Source organism: Scyliorhinus canicula, chromosome 7 (assembly GCF_902713615.1).
Source record: "Scyliorhinus canicula chromosome 7, sScyCan1.1, whole genome shotgun sequence".
NCBI classification, from domain to species: Eukaryota; Metazoa; Chordata; class Chondrichthyes; order Carcharhiniformes; family Scyliorhinidae; genus Scyliorhinus; species Scyliorhinus canicula.
Genome location: NC_052152.1, coordinates 87169984 through 87192806, shown reverse-complemented (window position 1 = coordinate 87192806; position 22823 = coordinate 87169984). Strand labels below are relative to the sequence as shown.

The following is a 22823-nucleotide window of genomic DNA, read 5'->3' as shown; positions in this document are numbered from 1 at the left end:
TTGCGCTGAGGACCCAGGTTCGAATCCCGGCCTTGGGTGACTGTCTGTGTGGAGTTTGCACATTGTCCCCATGTATGCATGTGTTTCACCCCCACAACCCAAAGATGTGCAGGTTAGGTGGTTTGGCCATGCTAAATTGCCCCTTAATTGGAAAAAAATAATTGGAACTCTAAATTTAAAAAAAAACATGGAGCTATTCTGTTAAACCTAATCTGCATCCTCTCAAGGACCATAAGACATAGAATAAGAATTAGGCCACTCGGCCCATCGAGTATGCTCCGCCATTCAATCATGGCTGATATTTTTCTGATCCCCATTCTCCTGCCTTCTCCCCATAACCCCTGATCCCCTTATTAATCAAGAATCTATCTACCTCTGTCTGAAAGACACTTATTGATTTGGCCTCCACAGCCTTCTGCGGCAAAGAGTTCCACAGATTCACCCCCTCTAGCTGAAGAAATCCCTCCTCATCTGTGTTTTAATATCGTCCCTTTAGTCTGAGATGGTGTCCTCTGGTTCTAGTTTTTCCGACAAGTGGAAACATCCTCGCCACATCCACTCTATCCAGGCCTTGCAGTATCCTGTAAGTTTCAATAAGATCCCCCCTCATCCTTCTGAACTCCAACAAGTACAGACCCAGAGTCCTCAACCGTTCCTCATACGACAAGCTGTTCATTACAGCAATCATTCTTGTGAACCTCCTCTAGACCTTTTCCAAGGCCAGCACATCCTTCCTTAGATACAGGACCCAAAACTGCTCACAATACTCCAAATAGAGTCTCATCAAAGCCTTATACAGCCTCAGAAGTACATCCCTGGTCTTGTATTCTAGCCCTCTTGACATGAATGCTAACATTGCATTTGCCTTCTTCACTGCCGACTGAACCTGTACGTTAACCTTAAGAGAATCGTGAACAAGGACTCCCAAGTTCCTTTGTGGGCTTTTGATTTCCTAAGCATTTCCCCATTTAGAAAATAGTCTATGCCCAAATTCCACTTTCCAAAGTGCATAACCTCACACTTTTCCACATTGTATTTCATTTACCACTTCATTGCCCACTTTCCCAGCTTGTCCAAGTCCTTCTGCAGCCCCCTTGCTTTCTCAATACTACCTGTCCCTCTACAGATCTTTGTATCATCTGCAAACTTAGCAACCAAGCCTTCAGTTCCTTCTTCCAGATCAATAATGTACATTGTGAAATGTTGTGGTCCCAGCACAGACCCCTGAGGCACACCACTAGTCACCGGCTGCCATCCCGAAAAAGACCCCTTTATCCCCACTCACTGCCTTCCGCCAGTCAGCCAATCTCGATACATGCCAGGATCTTACCCTTAGCACCATGGGCTCTTAACGTATTTAACAATCTCCTTTGCAGCACCTTGTCAAAGGCCTTCTGGAAATCTAAATAAATCACGTCCACTGGTTCTCCTTTGTCTAACTTCCTTGTTACCACCTCAAAGAACTCTAACAGATTTGTCAGACATGACCTCCCTTTGACAAAGCTGTGCTGACTCAGTCCTATTTACCATGCACATCCAAGTACTCTACGATCTCATCTTTAATAACGGACTCTAAAATCTTACCAATGACCGAAGTCAGGCTAACCGGCCTATAATTTTCTGTCTTCTGCCTCCCTCCCTTCTTAAACAGTGGTATTGCATTCGCCAATTTCTAGTCCTCTGGGACCCTTCCTGCCTCCAGTGATTCCTAAAAGATCACCACCAATGCCTCCACAATCTCCTCAGCTATCTCTTTTCGGACCCAGGGGTGTAGTCCATCCGGTCCAGGTGACTTATCCACCTTCAGACCTTTCAGTTTCCCCAGAACCTTCTCCTTAGTGATGGCCACGGCACTCACCTCTGCCCCTGGTTCTCTTGGAGCTCTGGAATCCCACTGGTGTCTTCCACCATGAAGACTGATGTAAAGTAACTATTCAGTTCGTTTGCCATTTCTTTGTTTCCTATTATTGCTTCTCCAGCCACGTTTTCCAGTGGTCCAATGTCTATTTTTGCCTCTCGCTTACCTTTTATTTATTGAAAGAAACTCTTCCTATCTTCTTTTATATTACTAGCTAGCCTGCAATCATTTTATCTTCTATCCCCTTATTGCTTTTTAGTTGTCCTCTGCTTGCTTTTAAAGGATTCCCAATCCTCTGGCTTCCCACTGATCCTTGCTACTTTGTGTGTTTTTATTCATTAGCTTTTATACTGTCCTTGACTTCCCTCATCAGCCATGGATGCCTTGCCCTCCCCTCAGCATGTTTCCTCCTTCTTGGGATGAATTTCTGCTGTGCCGAATATCCCCCAAAATTCCTGCCATTGCTGTTCCACTGCCTTGCCTGCTAGGCTCCTTTTCCAATTAACTCTGGCCACCTCCTCCCTCATGTCTTTGTGGTTATCCTTATTTAATTGTAATACCATTTCATCTGATTGCAGCTTCTCCCTCTCAAACTGCAGGGTAAATTCTATCATATTGTGGTCACTGCTCCCTAAGGGTTCCTTTACCTTAAGTTCTCTAATCAAGTCTGCCTCATTACACATCATCAAATCCAGAATTGCTGGTTCCCTAGTAGGCTCTACCATAAGTTGCTCCAAAAAAAATCTCTTAAACATTCCACAAATTATTTTTCTTAGGATCCATTACCAACCTGATTTTCCCAGTTCACATGCATATTGAAGTCCCCATGATTATTGCGATATTGCCTTTTTTACATGCTTTCTCTGTTTCCTGATTTATTTTCTGCCCCACATCCTGACTACTGCTAGGGGGTCTGTACATAACTCCCATCAGGGTCTTTTTACCTTTGCGATTCCTCAACTCTACCCACAGAGTCTCTATGCCTTCTGATTCTATATCGCTCCTTGCTATCGATTTAACTGCATTCTTTACTAACAATGCAACCCTGCCCCCTTTACCCATCTGCCCGTCCTTTCGATAGGACGTACATCCTTGGGTATTTAGATCCCAACCCTGATCCCCTTGCAGCCACGTCTCTGTGATGCCCACACCATCGTACCAGCCAATTTCAATGTGCGCAACAAGCTCATTTACCTTGTTCCGTATACTGCGCGCGTTTAGGTACAACACCCTCAATCCTGCATTGATCACCTCCCTTCTCACACTTTTCACCTTTTTTGCTCTGCCTGAGGGTGATATTGTTCTCATATTTTTGTTCTCTATTTCCCCTTCAGTTATGGCACCTTCTAAGCTAATGCTCTGGTTCCCACCCCCCTGTCATATTAGTTTAAATCCTCCCGAGTGACACTAGCAAACCTCCCAGCCAAGATATTGGTGCCCCTCGAGTTTAGATGGAACCCGTCCTTCTTGTTCAGGTCGCACTCCTGGAAGAGATCCCAATGGTCCAGAAATCTGAAACCCTTCTTCCTAAACCACTGGTTTAGCCACGTGTTTAGCTGCACTATCCTCCTATTTCTAGCCTCACTGGCACGTGGCACAGGGAGTAAACCTGAGATTACAACCCTAAAAGGTCCTGCTTCTTAGTTTACTGCCTAACTCCCTGGACTCCTTCTGCAAGAGCAGTAATGAAGTTACTGTGAAAAGTCCCAGGTCGCCACATTACGACGCCTGTTTGGGTACACAGGGGGAGAATTAAAAATTCTCAGCTGGTACAGGAATTGAACCCACGCTGCTGGCCTTGTTCTGCATCACAAACCAGCTGTCTAGCCCACTGAGCGAAACTAGCCCTGCTGTGTAGCGGAAGGTTTGGAAAGAGTTCCCCAGGTTGCCAAAGTACACCCTGCTGCAGCGACGATTGCTTCCGATGTGGAAGGGGAGGGCAGGATCGGAGATATATACAGGTGCCTGGGAGAACTGGGAAGTGAGCGGGTGGTGAAGATTAAGGAGAAGGGGAGCTGGGAGGGGAGATAAACTGGGGAGTATAGTGTGAGGCGCTACGAAGGCTAAATGCGACCTCCTCGTGCGCAAGGATGAGCCTGTTACAATTCAAAGTTGTCAACAGGGTACATATAACATGGCAAGAATGTGTGAATCATAGAATTTACAGTGCAGAAGGAGGCCCATCGCGTCTGCACCAGCCCTTGGAAAGGGCACCCTAATTAAGCCCACAACTCCACCCTGTCCCCATAACGCAGTAACCCCACCTAACCTTTTTTGGATACTAAGGACAATTTAGCATGGCCAACCCACCTAACTTGCACATTGGACTGTGGGAGGAAACAGAACCCAATACAAATAAGAAAATGAAAATTGTACACAGTGGTCCAGATGTGATTAATCTGTACTCTATGCAACTATATCAAAACATCCCTACTTTTATATTACATTCCATTTACAATAACAACAACATTGCATTTGCCTCTCGACTCACTTGCTGAAACTGCATACTAACATAGAAATGGAATACCTACAGTGCAGAAGGAGACCATTTGGCCCATCGAGTCTACACCGATTCTCTGAAGGAACACCCCACCCAGGCCCACACCGCTGCCCCATCCCATTACCCCACCTACCACCTAACGTTTGGACACGAAGGGCACTTTCGCATGGTCAATACATCTAACCTAACCTTTCAGGGGGTGTGAGACGAGTGTGAGAAGTGTGGGCGGCCGCCAGCGAATCACGCACATATGTTCTGGGGCTGCGAAAAGTTGGAGACATTCTGTGCGGGAGTGATCGCAGCACTAACAAGGATGGTGAGGGAAGAGGCTGAGCCGGACCCCTTGGTGGCGATATTTAGGAAAATCGAGAAGGAGGGGAGGAAGTCCGATGTTGTGGTCTATGCCTCTCTGATTGCCTGCCAACAAATTTTACTGGAGATCCGGTCAGCAACACCATCGGGGGTAGCGGCCTGGCTGGGTGACTTATATGACTTTCTTCGGCTGGAAAAGATCAAATATGAGTGAAGCGGTTCAGTGGAGGGTTTCGAGGCAAGGTGGGGGATGTTCGTGACCGTGTTTGAGGAGTTGTTCGCCGCAGGGTGGTGGGGAGCGAAAAAAGGGAAAAATTTGTACAAACTGTAGAGTTGTCTGTTGGGACGTTTGTTTCACAAATTGTGTATATGTTGTAACTTTTCATATACGTTTGGAATAAAATACATTTTATAAAAAAAAGCTGATACTGTGAGAGATAGCTGTCACCGGTAATACATTATAGACAGCGTCTTAGTAATTGGCATTTATAACAGGATTTTTCTTGACCCGTGGGTAGGTCGCAGGCGGTGACGGGATAGTCGCGGAGCGATCGGTCACAGCGTTCCTGCGGTGGTCTTGATCACAGGAGAAGCACCCAATGGCTCCTACTGACATTTTCATTGAGAATGACAGCCACCGCTGCCTTTTGAATAAGAACAAAATGAGGCTGTGTGCGGCCTTTCGACCATAAGTGTCAGCAGTGAGCAGCATCCTGTACGTACATGCTTTTGCCAGCAAATCATGGAAGAGAACTGCTTCCATTATCTAGCTGCTAGCAAGCAAGGCAAGAGGACTGTGAAGATGAATAATTTTGCTATAAGAAAGGGACGGCCAGAGACACAAATGGGTAGAGTACCCACAGGCCAGGATCTCACATCTGAATCTGCTGCAGAGCGCTGCTCAGGAGAATCCATGGCAGGACAGAGCAGAGCTACTGTCAGCTCTGTACAGAGCTCCAGTGCCTCTGGTTAACAGCCTACAAAGAAGAAACTTAACTTGGGAACAAGGCAGTATAAAAGATGATTTTTTGAGGTATGGTTCTCACAATTCCACCAATGCAAATAAGGATGCAAAGCCCACCTGTTATATGCAGGGAAGTACTGGCAAATTAGAGAAGTTGCAGATTTTGAAAGCAAAGTGGTGGGTGATAAACTCCTTTTGAGTTGGAGACCCTAGAGTCAGTTATTAACTTGCAACTGATCCAAATGAAAAGACTATGCTGCTAGTACCTGACCTGTGACAGAACATTAAAAACACAGTAAAAGCCAAAGATTCTGTCATAATTCTGGAGTTAAGAGTATCCAGTGCTGAGTAAAACAAGCATTGTGTTGCTATTGCCCTTCACGACGACCTACATGTGCAAGGTTGGATTTTCCGTTCTCCCAAATATGACGGTGGCACAAAGGATCTAGCTGAACTCTGCACCTGATATATGCATTGCCCTCTCCGCCTGTGAACCTGATTGAAATGAGATAGTGAGGATCAAGCAGACTCCCCTTTTGCGTTAAAGGTAAGCGAATGTGATGTGTGTTGCGAAGTTCGGCAGATTGGCAAAATGGGTCGGGAGAAAAAGTTTGAAAAACAACTGATGGTCTGGTTACTGTTAATTGTCCAACATAGGCTGTTGCCCATTCTAACCATGAGGAGTGTAAGTGGTGGAGGGTGTGTCGAGTAGGCGATTGACAATATGCAGAATCTTTGGAGATCTCAGGAATTTATAATTTTAGAACTATATCATTTAATTTACTTCAAATCACATTAACCAAGAGGCGGAATAATCAGTCCAAATTCAGTTCAAGCACAAGAATTTCTATAACGTTTGTTCTTTGCAATTTACTCAAATGATACCCTATGAAATAAAAGGCATGTGCCAAAGTTCATGCAGCAAAATAAAATTCTGAATACGTCAAAAATGATCACTAACCACCATGCTTTTGAATGTTTGCGTACTGGTTTGCACAGCTGAAATTTCCTGTGAAGAAAGAATGCTGCTAACATATCTGCTGGTGTATTTATCCACTGTGCAGGACAAACGCTTGTCTTGGCTATTCCACCAAAGGCGAACTGTGGCTGGCAAATCTTCCAAAACGCTATAATATACAGCACAAGCCAACTTGGAAATCTCTGTGTTTAAAGCTTCTCTCTCTAATAAAACAAAATTTTCATGACTTAATTTAATATTTATTAAAGATTGTCTTGAGAACTAAAATTCTAAATTCTAGTTATCAAAAAAACTCATGTTTTTCAATGAGTACACAGTTTCATTTATACACCAGTAAAATTGATTTTTCAATATTTTATTGTTGGCGATAAGAAATGACATAGAAGTGCAGAGACGTTTACCACTTTTTAATTAATTGCATTTCTGGAACAAAATTTCAAGTGCGGTTACATCTTCTACTTTGGTGTAGCAATATTAATGCAGGGTTCACTGTGCCAAAGTCTGCCACTGCAGATTGATTGAGATGCAACAATAATTTGGATTTATGAAACACCTTTACTATGGTAAAACATCTCAAGTAGCTTCCTTGGTGTGTAATTGGACCAAACAACTGTCACCATGCCAAAGAAACATTAGGACAAGTGAAACATTAGGTTTGGTGAAAGTTAACTTTTAAGGAATGTCTTAAAGAAAGAAAAGAGAGAAGTCGGGAAACTTTGCGTGGAAATTCAGGAGCTTGATGCTATCAGCAGTCCAAATAAACCAAACTACTCATTCCTCCATATTTATTTAAATATTAACTTTTAGGAAAATCAGATAATGTCAATGAGTCTTTAAGCCAAAGGCTGTACAGGTTTAAGTGACTTTAGAATAAACTTCTTCTATCCTTATTTATTTCCATACCTTGTAGGAGAATGACATGTTTCTCACTGAATAGTGTCCGTAACCCTTTACTGGCAGAATCAGCAACCTGTCCAGAAATAGTTGGATTTTCTGGCATCAGTCTGAAGAGATGTTGCAGTAATCTGTGTAAGCATTTACTCTTACGAAGATAAATTGCATATATAGCCCGCAACTAGAGAAGAAAAACAAAAAAATGGTCATCCCATAAACATGTGCTTTTTTGATTCCATCATCTTGCTGGACAAAATTGCAGTTACAATCATTACAAGCCTGTTACATTTTTCACTTTCTATGTGGTAATGTTAATAGTCTAGAACCTGGGGGTGGGGGAGGGGAACATACCTTGCCAGCACAAAATACTAGGCTAGTGAGTGAGAGTGGTATGGGGGGTGGGGCTGCGATTTGGCGAGGCTCGATAAGTCTGGGATCTTTGTTGTGGAGGGGGTCGGTTGAGGCAGCAGGCAGTCTGCCGGCTTTTTGGGGGGGGCGGAGAGGAGGCTAACAGTGACCAGGGGATTTCCTTTGTTTCACCCTTTGAGTGGGGCAGGCGGCTGATGAGTCTGAGGCCAAGGAACCTGGGATGAAAGTATGAGGCATCACTGTGATAATGGCTGACTCGAGGGTGGATGGGGGTTGTAAGAGGCCCCCTACTCAGTTAGTCACCTGGAATGTGCAAGGCCTGAGGGAGGGGGGGCAGTAGAGGGTGAGGGTTTTTGAACGTTTAAAGAATTTGGGAGCCGACTTGGTATTTTTACAAGAGACTCACATGTCGGTACGGGACCAGACTAGACTCCGGAAATCCTGGGTGAGCCAGGGGTTTGACTTGGGCTTTGATAGTTGGGCCTGGGGTGGCGATTTTAATTAATAAGAGAGTTCAGTTCCGGGTGGAGAGGGTTATATCTGATCAGGGTGGACAGAATGTGATGGTAGTAGGAGCATTGGAGGGGAAGGCGGCAGTTCCAGTGAATGTGTACGCTCCAAATTGGGATAACATATCGTTTATGAAACTGCTGGCTACAGTGCAAGATTTGGATACCCCACCAATCGGAGGGGCGATCTCCAGAGTGAGAGACAGGTAGGGTGTCTGGAGCTGCCAAATTTGCTGTACTATTATTGGGCGCCAACAAGGAGGTGGTGGTGGGGTGGTGCAGGGTACGATGACTCTCTAGGTTCAGATGGAATCAGGGTCATGTAAGGGCACAGGTTTGGAGCTAACAGCTCAACTTCAATTGGAGCCAGCAAGGTACTCAACGAACCCAGTGGTGGTGTCTATGCTAAAAATATGGAGGCAACTCCACCAGTATTTTAAGTTGGGGGCAGCTTCAAGGCTGGCTCCCATTTATGCAAACCACAAGTATGAGCTGACAAGGCTGGATGCCACATTTGGTGCATGGAGAAATAGTCTAGATAGAGTGGGTGATTTATTCTTAGACGGGCGGTTTGCCAGCCTGGAGTGAAGAACAGGAAATATAACTCCAAGCTAAGAAGAGTGGCTAGAAATGAGCATTTTCTATAAACTGAAGAAGTTCGAAGAGACATACTTAAACTTTTAGCATACCGAAGAGTATAGGTAACATGGTTTTAATTTTTTAAAAAAACACAAAACAAGTGCCACAAAATTGTTAAGTTTCAAGCTGATAAGGGATCAGTTTAGGAAAAAAAAATTGGCTCCTACTAAAATAGGTTAGTGCTATGTCGAGTGGCATTAGTGTATCTTCCTTGCTCAGTAAACAGAGAAAGAAATGTGCATTATATATTGTCTCTCATGTCTAAAAAACTGTTGCCATTTTTTCAAGTGTAGTCACAGTTGTAATGCAAGAAATGTGGCAGATAAGGGACGCACGGCAAGGTTCGAAAAACAGTAATGAGATAATCTGTTTGATTAGTGATGATGGTTGAGGAATAAATACTAGTCAATACACGCAGAGAGTTCTTCTCCCCAACTTTAAAAGTGTCATGAAATTGTTTTTGTCCACCTGATTTAATAGCCTTGATTTAATAGCTTATCTGAAAGATGACCCATCTGACAGTACAGTGCTCCCTTGGTATCACACTAAGCCACTTGGCTGGGACCTGAATCCATCACCTCCTCAAAAGCAAGAATTCTACCCCTGATTCAAATCTGACATCTTAATGCACATTGTTTCAAGACTTCTGTTTTCAGACATTTTCAATTTTATACCAAAGTATTTTACTTTTATTGGCAAGAAGCCCTCAGCTCGGTCAATTATTTTATCTGCGATGCACTATCAGCATATCCCAGGTTAATCGCTATAACAACTTCAATAGTGTCAAAGTGTGCCAAGAATTTCCTTTCCAGACCAGTTCCTTTTGAGCATACAAAAGTAAACATAAATTGTAAAAAGCACAAGGTAAACAAATTAGGAAAACACAGGTCAGTCAACAACGGTGAAGAATCATTTTGGTCACACTCTCTTCTAGGCAATATCCTGACAGCTCGGTAGCATGGTGGTTAGCACAATTGCTTCACAGCTCCAGGGTCCCAGATTCGATTCCCAGCTTGGGTCACTGTCTGTGCGGAGTCTGCACGTTCTCCCCGTGTGTGTATGGGTTTCCTCCGGGTGCTCCGGTTTCCTCCCACAGTCCAAAGATGTGCAGGTTAGGTGGACTGGCCATGCTAAATTGCCCTTAGTGTCCAAAATTGCCCTTAGTGTTGGGTCGGGTTACTGGGTTATGGGGATAGGGTGGAGGTGTAGGCTTGGGTAGGGTGCTCTTTCCAAGAGCCGGTGCAGACTCGATGGGCCGAATGGCCTCCTTCTGCACTCTAAATTCTATGATCTATGATTCTTTATAGATACTGACTGACCTCATGTTGGTTCCAGTTTTTTTTGTTTTTATTTGATAACGGTTTTTGTAGTGCCAATTTTAGAACATAGAACATTACAGCACAGTACAGGCCCTTCGGCCCTCGATGTTGGCCGTCCTGTGAAACCCCTCTAAAGTCCCTCTACACTATTCCCTTATCGTCCATATGCCTATCCAATGACCATTTGAATGCGTTTAGTGTTGGCGAGTCACTACTGTTGCAGGCAGGGCATTCCACGCCCTTACTACTCTCTTGAGTAAAGAACCTACCTCTGACATCTGTCCTATATCTATCTCCCCTCAATTTAAAGCTATGTCCACTCGTGCTGGACATCACCATCCGAGGAAAAAGGCTCTCAATGTCCACCCTATCTAATCCTCTGATCATCTCGTATGCCTCAATTAAGTCACCTCTTAACCTTCTTCTCTCTAACGAAAACAGCCTCAAGTCACTCAGCCTTCCCTCATAAGATCTTCCCTCCATACCAGGCAACATCCTTGTAAATCTCCTCTGTACCCTTTCCAATGCTTCCACATCCTTCCTATAATGTGGCGACCAGAACTGCACGCAATGCTCCAAATGCGGCCGCACCAGAGTTTTGTATAACTGCAACATGACCTCATGGCTCCGAAACTCAATTCCTCTACCAATAAAAGCTAACACACCGTACGCCTTCTTAACAGCCCTCTCAACCTGGGTGGCAACGTTTAGGGATCTATGGACATGGACACCGGGATCTCTCTGCTTGTCCACACTACCAAGAATCTTACCATTAGCCCAGTACCTCATTGTTCCTGTTATTCCTTCCAAAATAAATTACCTCACACTTTTCTGCATTAAACTCCATTTGCCACCTGTCAGCCCAGCTCTGCAGCTTATCTATGTCCTCTGTAACTTGTAACATCCTTCTGCACTGTCCACAACTCCACTGACTTTAGTGTCATCTGCAAATTTACTCACCCATTCTTCTACGCCCTCCTCCAGGTCATTTATAAAAATGACAAACAGCAGCGGCCCCAAAACAGATCCTTGTGGTACACCACTAGTAACTGGACACCAGTCAGAACATTTCCCATCAACCACCACCCTTTGTCTTCTATCAGCTAGCCAATTTCTGATCCAAACTGCTAAATCACCCTGAATCCCATGCCTCTGTATTTTCTGCAATAGCTTACCGTGGGGAACCTTATCAAACGCTTTACTGAAATCCATATACACCACATCAACTGTTTTACCCTCATCCAACTGTTTGGTCACCTTCTCAAAGAACTCAATGAGGTTTGTGAGGCACGATCTACCCTTCACAAAACCATGTTGACTATCTCTAATCAAATTATTCCTTTCCAGATGATTATACATCCTATCTCTTATAAACCTTTCCAAGACTTTTCCCACAACAGAAGGAAGGCTCACTGGTCTATAGTTACCAGGGTTATCTCTACTCCCCTTCTTGTACAAGGGGACAACATTTGCTATCCTCCAGTCCTCTAGCACTATTCCTGTAGACAAAGATGACTTAAAGATCAAAACCAAAGGCTCAGCAATCTCCTCCCTAGCTTCCCAGAGAATCCTAGGATAAATCCCATCCGGCCCAGGGGACTTAACTATTTTCACACTTTCCAGAATCGCTAACACCTCCTCCTTATGAACCTCAAGCCCTTCTAGTCTAGTAGCCTGTATCTCAGTATTCTCCTCGACAACTTTGTCTTTTTCCTATGTGAATACAGACGAAAAATACTCATTTAGCACCTCTCCTATCTCCTCGGACTCCACGCACAACTTCCCACTACTGTCCTTGACTGACCCTACTCTTATCTTAGTCATTCTTTTATTCCTGACATATCTATAGAAAGCTTTAGGGTTATCCTTGATCCTACCTGCCAAAGACTTTTCATGTCCTCGCCTGGCTCTTCTTAGCTCTCTCTTTAGAGCCTTCCTAGCTAACTTGTAACTCTCAAGCGCCCTAACTGAACCATCACGTCTCATCTTCACATAAGCCTCCTTCTTCCTCTTGACAAGTGTTTCAACTGCTTTAGTAACCCATGGTTCCCTCGCTCAACCACTTACTCCCTGCCTAACAGGTACATACTTATCAAGGACACGCAGTAGCTGTTCCTTGAACATGCTCCACATTTCCATTGTGCCCATCCCCTGCAGTTTTCCTCTCCAGCCGATGCATCCTAAGTCTTGCAATTTTCTGTTACCAGAAGTCATATGTGTGATATGCAATTATAAATAATAATAATACATTTATAAAGCATGGTTAAACACTAAAAGACACTTCAATCGACACAAATCTACCTCAGATGGTGACGCTTTGAAAATATAAGAAGCAGCTTCCATGCAAGCAGGTACCCCAGAATGGAATAGTAAGCTTCACTTCGTGGGTCAATATCTATGTACTCTCCAACTGGAATGTTACAGAAAATATTCTCCAAATCTGCCTCTTGAGTACCAATTACTGACATAAGTGCTGCAGGTGGTGATCTGAAGTATAAAAAAGAAACTCTTAAAATAACATACAAGTTTACATGATCACTATCTTAGGAAAACTCAATTGGTTCACGTGTTTCTTGATTATTTTTAACAATTTCAAGAGCAATTCCAGTTTAAAAACTTTCATTAAGAAAATAAGAAGCACCTCCAAATTCAATGGACCGATTGCTCTATAGGAGCAGGATTTGTATTGTTTATAGAACTGATATGCTGAGCAAATTGGCAGCAACAAACTGGTTAGCAGATTCATATGTCTTTGTAAAGCTCCCTAAGACAAGTAAACTTGGAAAGTGCATCTATACATCAATGCAATGGTTATAAACAGGTAACCAAAATGTATTGTTAATTTGTAGGCTTCTTTGGATTATCTTTGGCACAAATTTGGTGGCTATACTTAATGTTGACCGACAACAACAAGCACAATTCTGACATCAATTTGAAATTTGAAGTGAAGAAATATTACAAAACAGGTTCCATTGCAGTACAGAAACAAACTCAAACAGCAGTTGTGTCCATGATTAGTATGAAGACCAGCAGGCCCTTGAAAGTAAATAAACATGAGTATATTGTAGTCATAGAAAACGACCGTTATAGTGGCGTACACACGATAAGTCCTTCTTGGGTCTAGCAGTCAGCTGGTAGGCCTTTCCAGATAGGCTTTTACATAGCCCGGTAACGTGCTCCAGCTGAGCGGGCCACCGCCCACTATCAGGTAAGCTTGTATTCCGTGAGTGCCACGGGGAGATCAATTCGGGTATCCCTGGGGGCCTTGAGGGTTATTATAACTAGGATTTGCACTATTCAAAATAGCTCTAGGATAGACCAATATAAATGGAACTATTTAATATTGAACTGCTCTTGGAGTCTAAGCTTTTACTTCATCTATTAATAGAATGAAGAACAATGAAAGGCATTCAGGAGGTCAAAGTTACTTTGATAAAGAGCTCTCAGGCCATTACTTACAAAGCACGTTCTTCGTCATTCCCATTGTCATCGTAAGATTTCAGATGTTCATGATCAAATGTAGGTAGCTCTGACATTAACCTGATGGTTACAGAAATCAAAAGCAATTTGGTCACAATTTGTCTTTTTATCCTCAGGAACTTAGTATAATTTGAAAATTTTTCATCCTACTTGCTGTGCAAGGAGAATGTGCGATGTTGTTTGGAAGTTAATAGTGGTAGGTTTGCCCTGCTTAGCAAAAGTATACCAGGCCAAACACTAAAAATATTTTATACATCCAAATTTTGTTTAAAAATTAGATTATTTCCTTTATTTAAAATGTAAAATTAGACAGTTCCTCTTTAACATAAATTGTTGCTTTGTCATTGTGTCATCGTAAATGAGGGGTTTACTACAACTATAACCAGCCTTAGTGATTTCTCTCAGTGAATTCCTGATTTCAGTGCTGACAGAGGATAGTCTAGACAGAAAAGGGAAGATAAAATCATAGAATCATAGAATTTACAGTGCAGAAGGAGGCCATTCAGCCCATCGAGTCTGCACCAGCTCTTGGAAAGAGCACCCTACCCAAGGTCAACAACTCCACCCTATCCCCATAAACCCAGTAACCCCACCCAACACTAAGGGCAATTTTGGACACTAAGGGCAATTTATCATGGCCAATCCACCTAACCTGCACATCTTTGGACTGTGGGAGGAAACCGGAGCACCCGGAGGAAACCCACGCACACACGGGGAGGATGTGCAGACTCCGCACAGACAGTGACCCAAGCCGGAATTGAACCTGGGACCCTGGAGATGTGAAGCGATTGTGCTATCCACAATGCTACCGTGCTGCACCAAATCACTGATTGGTGAAGCAGTGTAGCCTTACCAAAACTTGTAGCAGTTAGTTGGACAGAAGGATGGTTGGAGAATTCTCAGTTTCAGCCAAGAAACCATTATTTAATTAAATGTATAATGGTCAATGTTGCATTTAAGCCTCAGCTCTAGAAATATGGTGGTTTTCAAAGTTACTTGAAATCGAAACTACTGAAATAAATCAACTAATTGTAAAATTTGCCGAGCTGGAAAAGACAATAATGTATTGCATCATGCTTGACTTCTGAGATACCACTGGGTCTTTTACCTGAGAGGACTGATGACACTTGATTTTAGCATCGCATCCAAATGGTGGCATCGAGTCATTATAAATAACCGTAAAGTATCAAGTTAAAAACTCAATACTGCCTAGATTAATTCTCTAGTTCCAAAGCTGACACTGAGATAATTGTAAAACTGGTACAATGCTTCATACTCAACTGATCATGTCTTTTTGGACTACATCACAATCAACAACGTACTTAAAGAAACTGAAAAATGTGTAAATACAACTGAACTCTATTTTTCAGACATTAAATGTCATATTGGTGTCAATACTTCTATGGCTTTACTATTATTGTCTTTCTGCAAATAATGCCGAGGGCACGAAATTCTGATAGTTCAGCAGTTACATGAACAGCACTGCATCCCGTAATTATTTCTCTTTTAGTTAGCACTCATAACTTTAGTGAGAACACATGTAATTATATCAAATTTTGAAATATAGTATGAAAAATATCCAGTTATAATATAGGAGTGTGTGGAAGAACTGAATTTGAACTGCTTACAAAATAGTTAAGTTATTCAATAGCACCAAATATCAATACAGCATTATTTAGTGAATTCTTGTCCCCTGCCGGATTAAAAATAAAGGGGAAAACCCATGGAACATGTCACAAAAGTGTTTCCCAGTGTTTGAAATATTAAAAGGAGAACCAATCTGGACCACTCCTGTGCATGTTCTGGAAGCTTTCTGGGAACAGATTATTTGTTCAGGGAATAGTGTAAAAGAAAATCAATCTCAAATTGAGAAATGCAGAATGTTGGCAGAATGTTAAAGAAAGCACATTTATATACTTATAAACACTTATTACAATCTAGTTTGCAAACTGAAATCTCAGTTGGAACAGATTGACATTTACGTCAGAAGATGTACTGTTGCAGCACTTCAGCAAACTCCTCCTTTGGACGCAGTGCTGAAGAGTAAACACTGACAACAAAATATATTGAGGTAGTCATCATCTTCATCTCCTGGGTAGGCAGGGCAGATCGTAAGTTCTTTATAAATCAATGGAATGAAACTCAGGTAGGTTCTTTACAGGTTATGCAACCTGCCCCATCATATTACAGAAGTTAAAGATGAAAATCTACCCTATAATTTCCATATTTAGTCTTGCTTAGTCAGTTTGTTTTCTTACTTGTGCAATATATGGTAGGTCGTAATTTGCACAGGCCTTGCCTTGCAGAGCAGCAGTGGAGTCAATGTGTTCAGAACTGACTGAAGTTTATCAGGTAAATTCGTTTTCTGACCAGCAATGAATTTAGGTGGTAGACTGTGATTCATCAGCTGCTTCAATGGAATAAGTGCAGAAACTTCACCTAAGGCTGTTAACAGACACATTGAGGAGGGAAGAAGAATGGTTCCTTTGCATTCGGCTGTAGAGAAAAAAAAAAATTATGAATGTATTTTGAGGAAGCGGACCTTGTAAATTGATTTTCTCTTACAATATCTGAAACACAGCAATATCTGAAACAACAATCTAATGCATAAAGAGGCAACAGACAAGGCATCCTTTTCCGGGTTCAGGATCATCGAACACTGCTGTGGCTGGAGCTTACATCTGTTATTAAAAATGCACATTTTTTTCCGTCCATTATTGAAGATGAATGATTGACTAAGCAGGAATCGTAACAGAAAATACTTATTTGCAAACACTGGCTACTGGAATACATCACACATCGCCATGTCAATTTGGCTTTCTCTTCAGCTATTTGACTGAATACTATTACTACTGGCATATACTCTGATGAACAGCTCAATGTCAAATTTGAAATTCTTCAGCCAGTTGACAGCTCTTCGTCAGCCAGGTGTAGGGCAGTGAGATCGTCATTGAAGCACAGGTCAGGGCATCTGTCGATTATATGCACCATGGTTTGCACATTTAACAGAATAAACAATGTAAACACTAACCGTTTTGAGGCATGAGGGAACAATGTAACCAAAATGTTTCAAAGTGTGGTCGCGAGCAGGAACTGCCGCAAGCTGTTGTCACACAATAAAAAGCTAATTGGTCCACTTAACAAGGCCCCATGGGATTCATGCCCTAGATCATGGTCCGCTGGCTGATTCACCCGGGACTGCGCTTGCCAGCCCCCTACTAACAAAGGAGAGCAGAAACCGTTCCTGCACAGCCAATCCCATTCTGCTCACAGCCATGTTGCCATGGAGACCAGCCCCACACTTTGGCGATGCCGACCTGGAACAACTGTTAGGCACAGTGGAGGCCAGACGGGAAACCCTGTTCCCCCAGGGGTCCAGGAGGGTCAGCCACAGGGCAGCCAGGTGGGAGGAAGAGGCAGTGGCTATCAGCTCAGGGAGCGTGACCAGGAGGGCCAGCATCCAGTGCCATCAGAAGGTCTACGAGCTCCACCAGGCCGCTCGGATGAACATGCATCTGACACCCCCCCCCCTCCATCTCCCAAGCCCCCTCCCACAATGCGCCCACCCCCCCGCCTCCACAATGAATCACGCATGCAGCTAACCATGCCCCGTGTCCCCACAGGAAAAGTCGGCCCATAACCGGTGGAAGAGGGCCCAGACGGGCGGCACTATGAGCAACAGGTCCTGAAGGTGGAGGGATTAGCCAAGGACCGAGTGGTGACCACACGCGCTGAGATGAGGATCCCATCCAGATGACCTGCTGAACGTGAGTTTTTAAAAAAAATGTTTTTAATGAACATTTTTTCATACAGAACAAATGGTAGGCGTGAACACACATCAAGAATAAAAATATATAATATATATATATGTAGGTTGTCTTCCATTATTTACATCAGTTATCTTTCGTTATTTACAATAAGAACTTATTTACAACAGTTCTTATATCCTGTTCATGTTTTATGTTATTTCCTGGGCATAGTTGGGCTCCATACCCAATTATTCAGCCCCCCCACCCTCACTTTAGCTTGTGTTTGTTGTTGCACCGTGGCTTCCCTCTCCCTTCCTCTGGCTTATTGGCTGGTGGCTACAAACAGGTCTTGGAACAGCTGGGTGAGTGGCTCCCCTGTTTTGTGGAAGCCTTCTTCTGATCCCCAGATGGAGAATTAAATTTTCTCCATCTGGAGAATTTCCGATAGGTTTGCCACTTTGGGTGGTGCTGCCTATGGCTCTCATACTCTGCAGTACCTTTTTGGGAATCCTAGGGATTTTCCCTCTCCACACAACCGCCATGATCAGTTTTTCTAATGAGTTGAAGGCGGCTTTGGGGATGTAGATCAGCAAATGAGAGTTGCTAATGCCATACACACGGACCCATTCCTCCCACTGACCACATGTCCATTTTCCCAGAGCAGTTAAGGCATCGGAGATGACGCAACAGTGGCAAGTCACAAGTCCCTGCTTGAGCCCTGGAATGATCCTGAGGTGCAGAGGTTCAGGGCTGCGGTGACCTGGACGGTCACCGGGAGCAGGTCTCCTCCTCCAAGTGTGTCAAGTCCGCAATGTCATGGCACAGGTACCATGTTTCCTTGTTGAGACAGAGTCTCCTGCGGCACATGCTGTCCGTCATCTGTTGGAAAGACCAACGACGTCAGTACACTTTGGGCCGTCGCGGGCCTCCTCCTCTGGGTCCCTTCCTGGCCTGATGGGCAGCCGGGTCCTCCGGGTGCGGGGCGGGGCCCTGTGCGTGGGCCGCCCCGCCTCGAGACTCTGTCAATGCTGTTGCCGCCGCTTCTCCTGTATCTGGTCACCTGGCCTGCCAGCAGCACCACTAGTTCTGCGGGGTCCAAGATATTGTCCATCCCGTATAATATCTGTAAAGAATTGGGAAAGGGTGTGAGACTGACAACCTGCGGTGTCATCCACCCGGGAAATTCCAGTCCCCCCATTACTCACCGGAACCCAGAGCCTGTATCCCAGACACCTGCACATAACGTTACCTGGACTTGTGCAAGTCCCCTCCCTGGTGCACACACCCACTCTGGTTGCGGAAATGTCCCAGTGCTGGGGCCTAGCCCCTGGGTGTTCAGGTGGGCGCTGCATCCATGGTGTTGCCTCCCACAGTGTTCAGGCACAGTGTCCAGGCATCACGGTGTAATTAGGATGCTGGGCAATATCGCCCACATGCTACGTGGCACACCTACACTTGGAAATCCACAGGATATGTGAAATGCTCACTTAACTATGATTGCCAATTCCCTATTAGCAATAGTTTTCTGCTGTACGGCCAGAGGCCTTCACAGTCAGTTGGAGTTGTGAGTGGTTGGTCGGGCAGGGGCTGGGGTTGCTCCTGGAAAGGGTTGTAGCCACCTGGGGTGGCCACTGCCAACACAAAATGGAAGATTGCAAGGAATGCAGGGAAAATGGACATGTTGGAAAGCAAGCAGCTTGCAAGGCGATTGTATATTGGGACGACTGCAGAAACCAGTTTTGACTGTTGCAGAAACCAGACAGCACTGTGAAAAGAAACCAGTTAACATACTAATGAGGCGATACCGGGCGAGTCCCAGATACAATGGAAACAAGTTAAGCACAAATCGATACATTCTATGGAAGGCCAGACCCTGTGGCGCCAGAGAAGCCCAAAACAATAGGTCCCAAGAACCGCCCCAGTGACCGAGGAACTGCCCTATGATTGGGGGGTTCAAACATAATCGACTGGGAAGAGACCCAATCGATTCCAAGCAGGTAAGGGAGTCCGCCCAAAGGGGCGCGGACCCCCTGGGACCTATAAAAGAAAGGTCCCACACATGGTTCAGTCTCCTGGCTCCTGATCCAGCCTTCGGACAGCAGCCACCAACAAGTAAGTGCCTCCCAACGACCGCTACCAGAGATAGGCACTCCTGACTCCCTTTTTAATTGATACCAACCTGAAGTCTGCAGACCAGAGCAGAGCAAGAGGCCTTGTTCCCTGACCCAGTAGTTCCTTCGAGATAAGTATTGGTTATTTAGCGGTAGGAGTAAGTTTAATCCTTTTAGCGTGTGCATGGGTAGTTATTATAATTGTATTATAATAAACTCTAGTTGTTTGGACTTACTAATTGGTGTACGGTTTTATTGCTTTGAACTTCACCTTGAAGCTTGTGGCGGTGTCTTAATGGCACCTGGCGACTCCAGAGCTTAGAACAAGAAACAGAGCCAAATTGAGTGTTAAGCACACTCACCCAGAACGAGCAACAGGGTTCACACCCTCCAGGGGCTGGCATAGCAGACCCATGGGCCCTGAGGCACCCTTTCACCCCCCCCCCCCCCCCCATCCCTCCCCGAGCCCAGCCCAGGCCATTGCTTCACGTTTTTACAAAGGAGAACTAATCTGGGCCTATGTGACCACTTGCTGGGGAGGCTATTAGATCATGGGAGGCCGTTAGATTGGGGGTCGCTCCCATTAAATATATGGAGATTAGGCTTAAGTGGTGATTATTGGTTTCTCATATGCTCAGGCGAGATCCTAGTTTTACCAATGGGAGTGGGCCAGTTCCATTACAAACGGATCGGTGCCCAGCGCGGTTCTTGATTCTGGCCTCTCCCACGATTTTACGGCCTTGTTGCGCTCTCGCTCAAGTGCAATGTGGCCATTAAATTGCGCCCAGGATCTTTACCAATAAGCGGTTTTATTTAAATAAAATAGAAGAACAAACAAGAAACATTTTAATGTTGTAGGATGCATTTTCAGACATAGCTTTATGTAAAGAAACAAGAAAGATGTACCTTGCTTCCTCTCTTGAAGCACGGGTCACAAACTAGAAAGTTACTTTCAGTAAACTTGTTAAAAGCAAATTACTGCAGATGCTGGAATCTGAATGAAAGGGAAAATGCTGGAAAATCTCAGCAAGTCTGGCAGCATCTGTAGGGAGAGAAAAGAGCTAACGTTTCGAGTCTGATGACTCTTTGTCAAAGCTGAACTTGTATTAGCTTGACTCTTTCTGATTAACCTGACTCCAGCTTTAAAACACAAATAGCCTCTTGGATGCCCTTGTCTTCTCTCTGAAAACTGCCTTGGCCTTTCACTTTGGCTTCTCAAATAAAAAGCATAGCGTAATGGGCTTTAGCTTGTGTTGAATTGCATAAGGAGAAAGGAGATAGGAATTAAGACAATGAAGAAAAGGTGTGCTCATGACTGGTGTCAGGTTGAAAATACAATTGAGAACCAAGTTGAATACAGAAGACTTAGAGTGGAGGTGAAAAACAAAAGAAAAGTTAAGCGGGATTATGAGAAAAAAGTGGCAGTTAACATAAAGGGTAATTCCAAAGTCTTCCATCGGCACAAAAACACTAGGAGTGGGGCCGAATAGAGACAAAAAGCGTATTTAGACATGGAGGCAGGGGTGTTAGATGAATACTGTGTATCTGTTTTTACCAAGGAAGAAGATGCTACCCAGACCATGGTAACAGAGGAGGAAACTCTATCACTAGTAGGATTAAAATTGATATAAAGTGGTGGAATTGGATAAACATCGGTACTTAAAATTGATAAGGCACTGGGACCGGATAAGATTCATCCAAGGATATTAAAGTGAGTGAGTGGAAATTGCAGGGGCACTGACCATAATCTTTCAGTCTTCTCTGGACTCAGGGGAAGTACCCAGAAGAGTGGTGAATGGCAAACATTACATCCTTGTTCAGAAAAGGCTGTCAGGATTAGCCCAGCAATTATAGACCAGTCAGTTTAGCTTCATTGCTGGAGAAGCTTGTAGAAACAATTATTCAGGATAGAATTTTTTTTTAAAAAATATTTTTTATTCTCCTCCTTTTTCACATTTTCTCCCAAATTTATACCCACCAACAATAAACAATAATCAGTAACAAATATGTCAATCTCCACATCGATAACAACAATCCCATCCTTCCACTAAACCCCAAACATTAGTCTGCATGTTCAGACAAGCAAATGACAAAAAGGAATCAGGAATCACTCATAGTCACCATTAACACACACAGCCCACCTCCCCACAACTCTCCCACCCCCCAACTAATGTTCGATGTTATCCAGTTCTTGGAAGTGCATAATGAATAATGCCCATGAATTGTAGAACCCTTTCATCCTTCCCCTCAGTTCAAACTTAACCTTCTCAAGAGTCAAGAATTCCAACAGGTCCCTCCGCCACGCCAGGGCACAGGGTGGGGAGGTTGCTCTCCAACCCATCAGGATCCACCAACGGGCGATCAACGAGGCAAAGGCTTCAATACCGCACCCGCTTCCAATCCTGGCTGGTCCGACACCCCAAATATTGCCTCCCGGGGGCCCGGGTCCAGTTTCACGTGCACCACTTTAGAAATTACCCTAAAAACCTCCTTCCAGTAATCCTCCAGCTTTGGACAGAACCAAAACATATGAATGTGATTATCCCCCCCCCCCCCCCCCCCCTGCAACGCTCACACACATCTTCTACTCCTTCAAAGAATCAGCTCATCCTCTCCCTCGTGAGGAGTGCTCTGTATACCACCTTCAGCTGTATCAGTCCCAACCTCGCGCACGAGGTGGAGGCATTCACTCTCCGGAGCACCTCACACCAGAACCTCTCCTTCATATCCTCTCCCAACTCTTCCTCCGACTTTGCTTTGATCCCTTCCTGTGGTGCCTTGTCCTCTTCCAAAATAGCTCCGTAAACTGCTGACACTAGTCACCCTGTCGTCAGCACCTCCCCCAGCAATGTGGAGGCCGGCTCCACCGGGAAGCTCTATATCTGCTTTCTGGCAAAATCTTGAACCTGTATGTATCTGAACATTTCCCCCTGCTCTAGCCCATACTTTGCTTCCAGCTCCTTCAGACCTGCAAACCGACCCCTAAGAAACAAATCTTTTAGTGTCTTAATCCCCTTCTCCTCCCATTTCCAAAAATTACTATCCCACCTCCCTGGCTCAAATCTGTGGTTCCCCCGAATCGGCATTTCCCTTGACTCTGCCCCCAGCCCGAAGTGTTGGCGAAACTGCCTCCAAATTCT

General features: G+C 44.3%; 1 protein-coding gene across 1 annotated transcript in view; it reads right to left on the bottom strand.

The window, feature by feature from the left end:
* Nucleotides 1-22823, bottom strand: part of ltn1 (listerin E3 ubiquitin protein ligase 1) — a 224374-nt gene that overhangs the window by 16494 nt on the left and 185057 nt on the right. Inside the window, 6 exon segments of the mRNA XM_038802375.1 lie at nt 6596-6816; nt 7517-7688; nt 12645-12670; nt 12673-12830; nt 13803-13883; nt 16082-16319. Coding sequence (XP_038658303.1) covers nt 6596-6816; nt 7517-7688; nt 12645-12670; nt 12673-12830; nt 13803-13883; nt 16082-16319 — 896 coding nt within the window.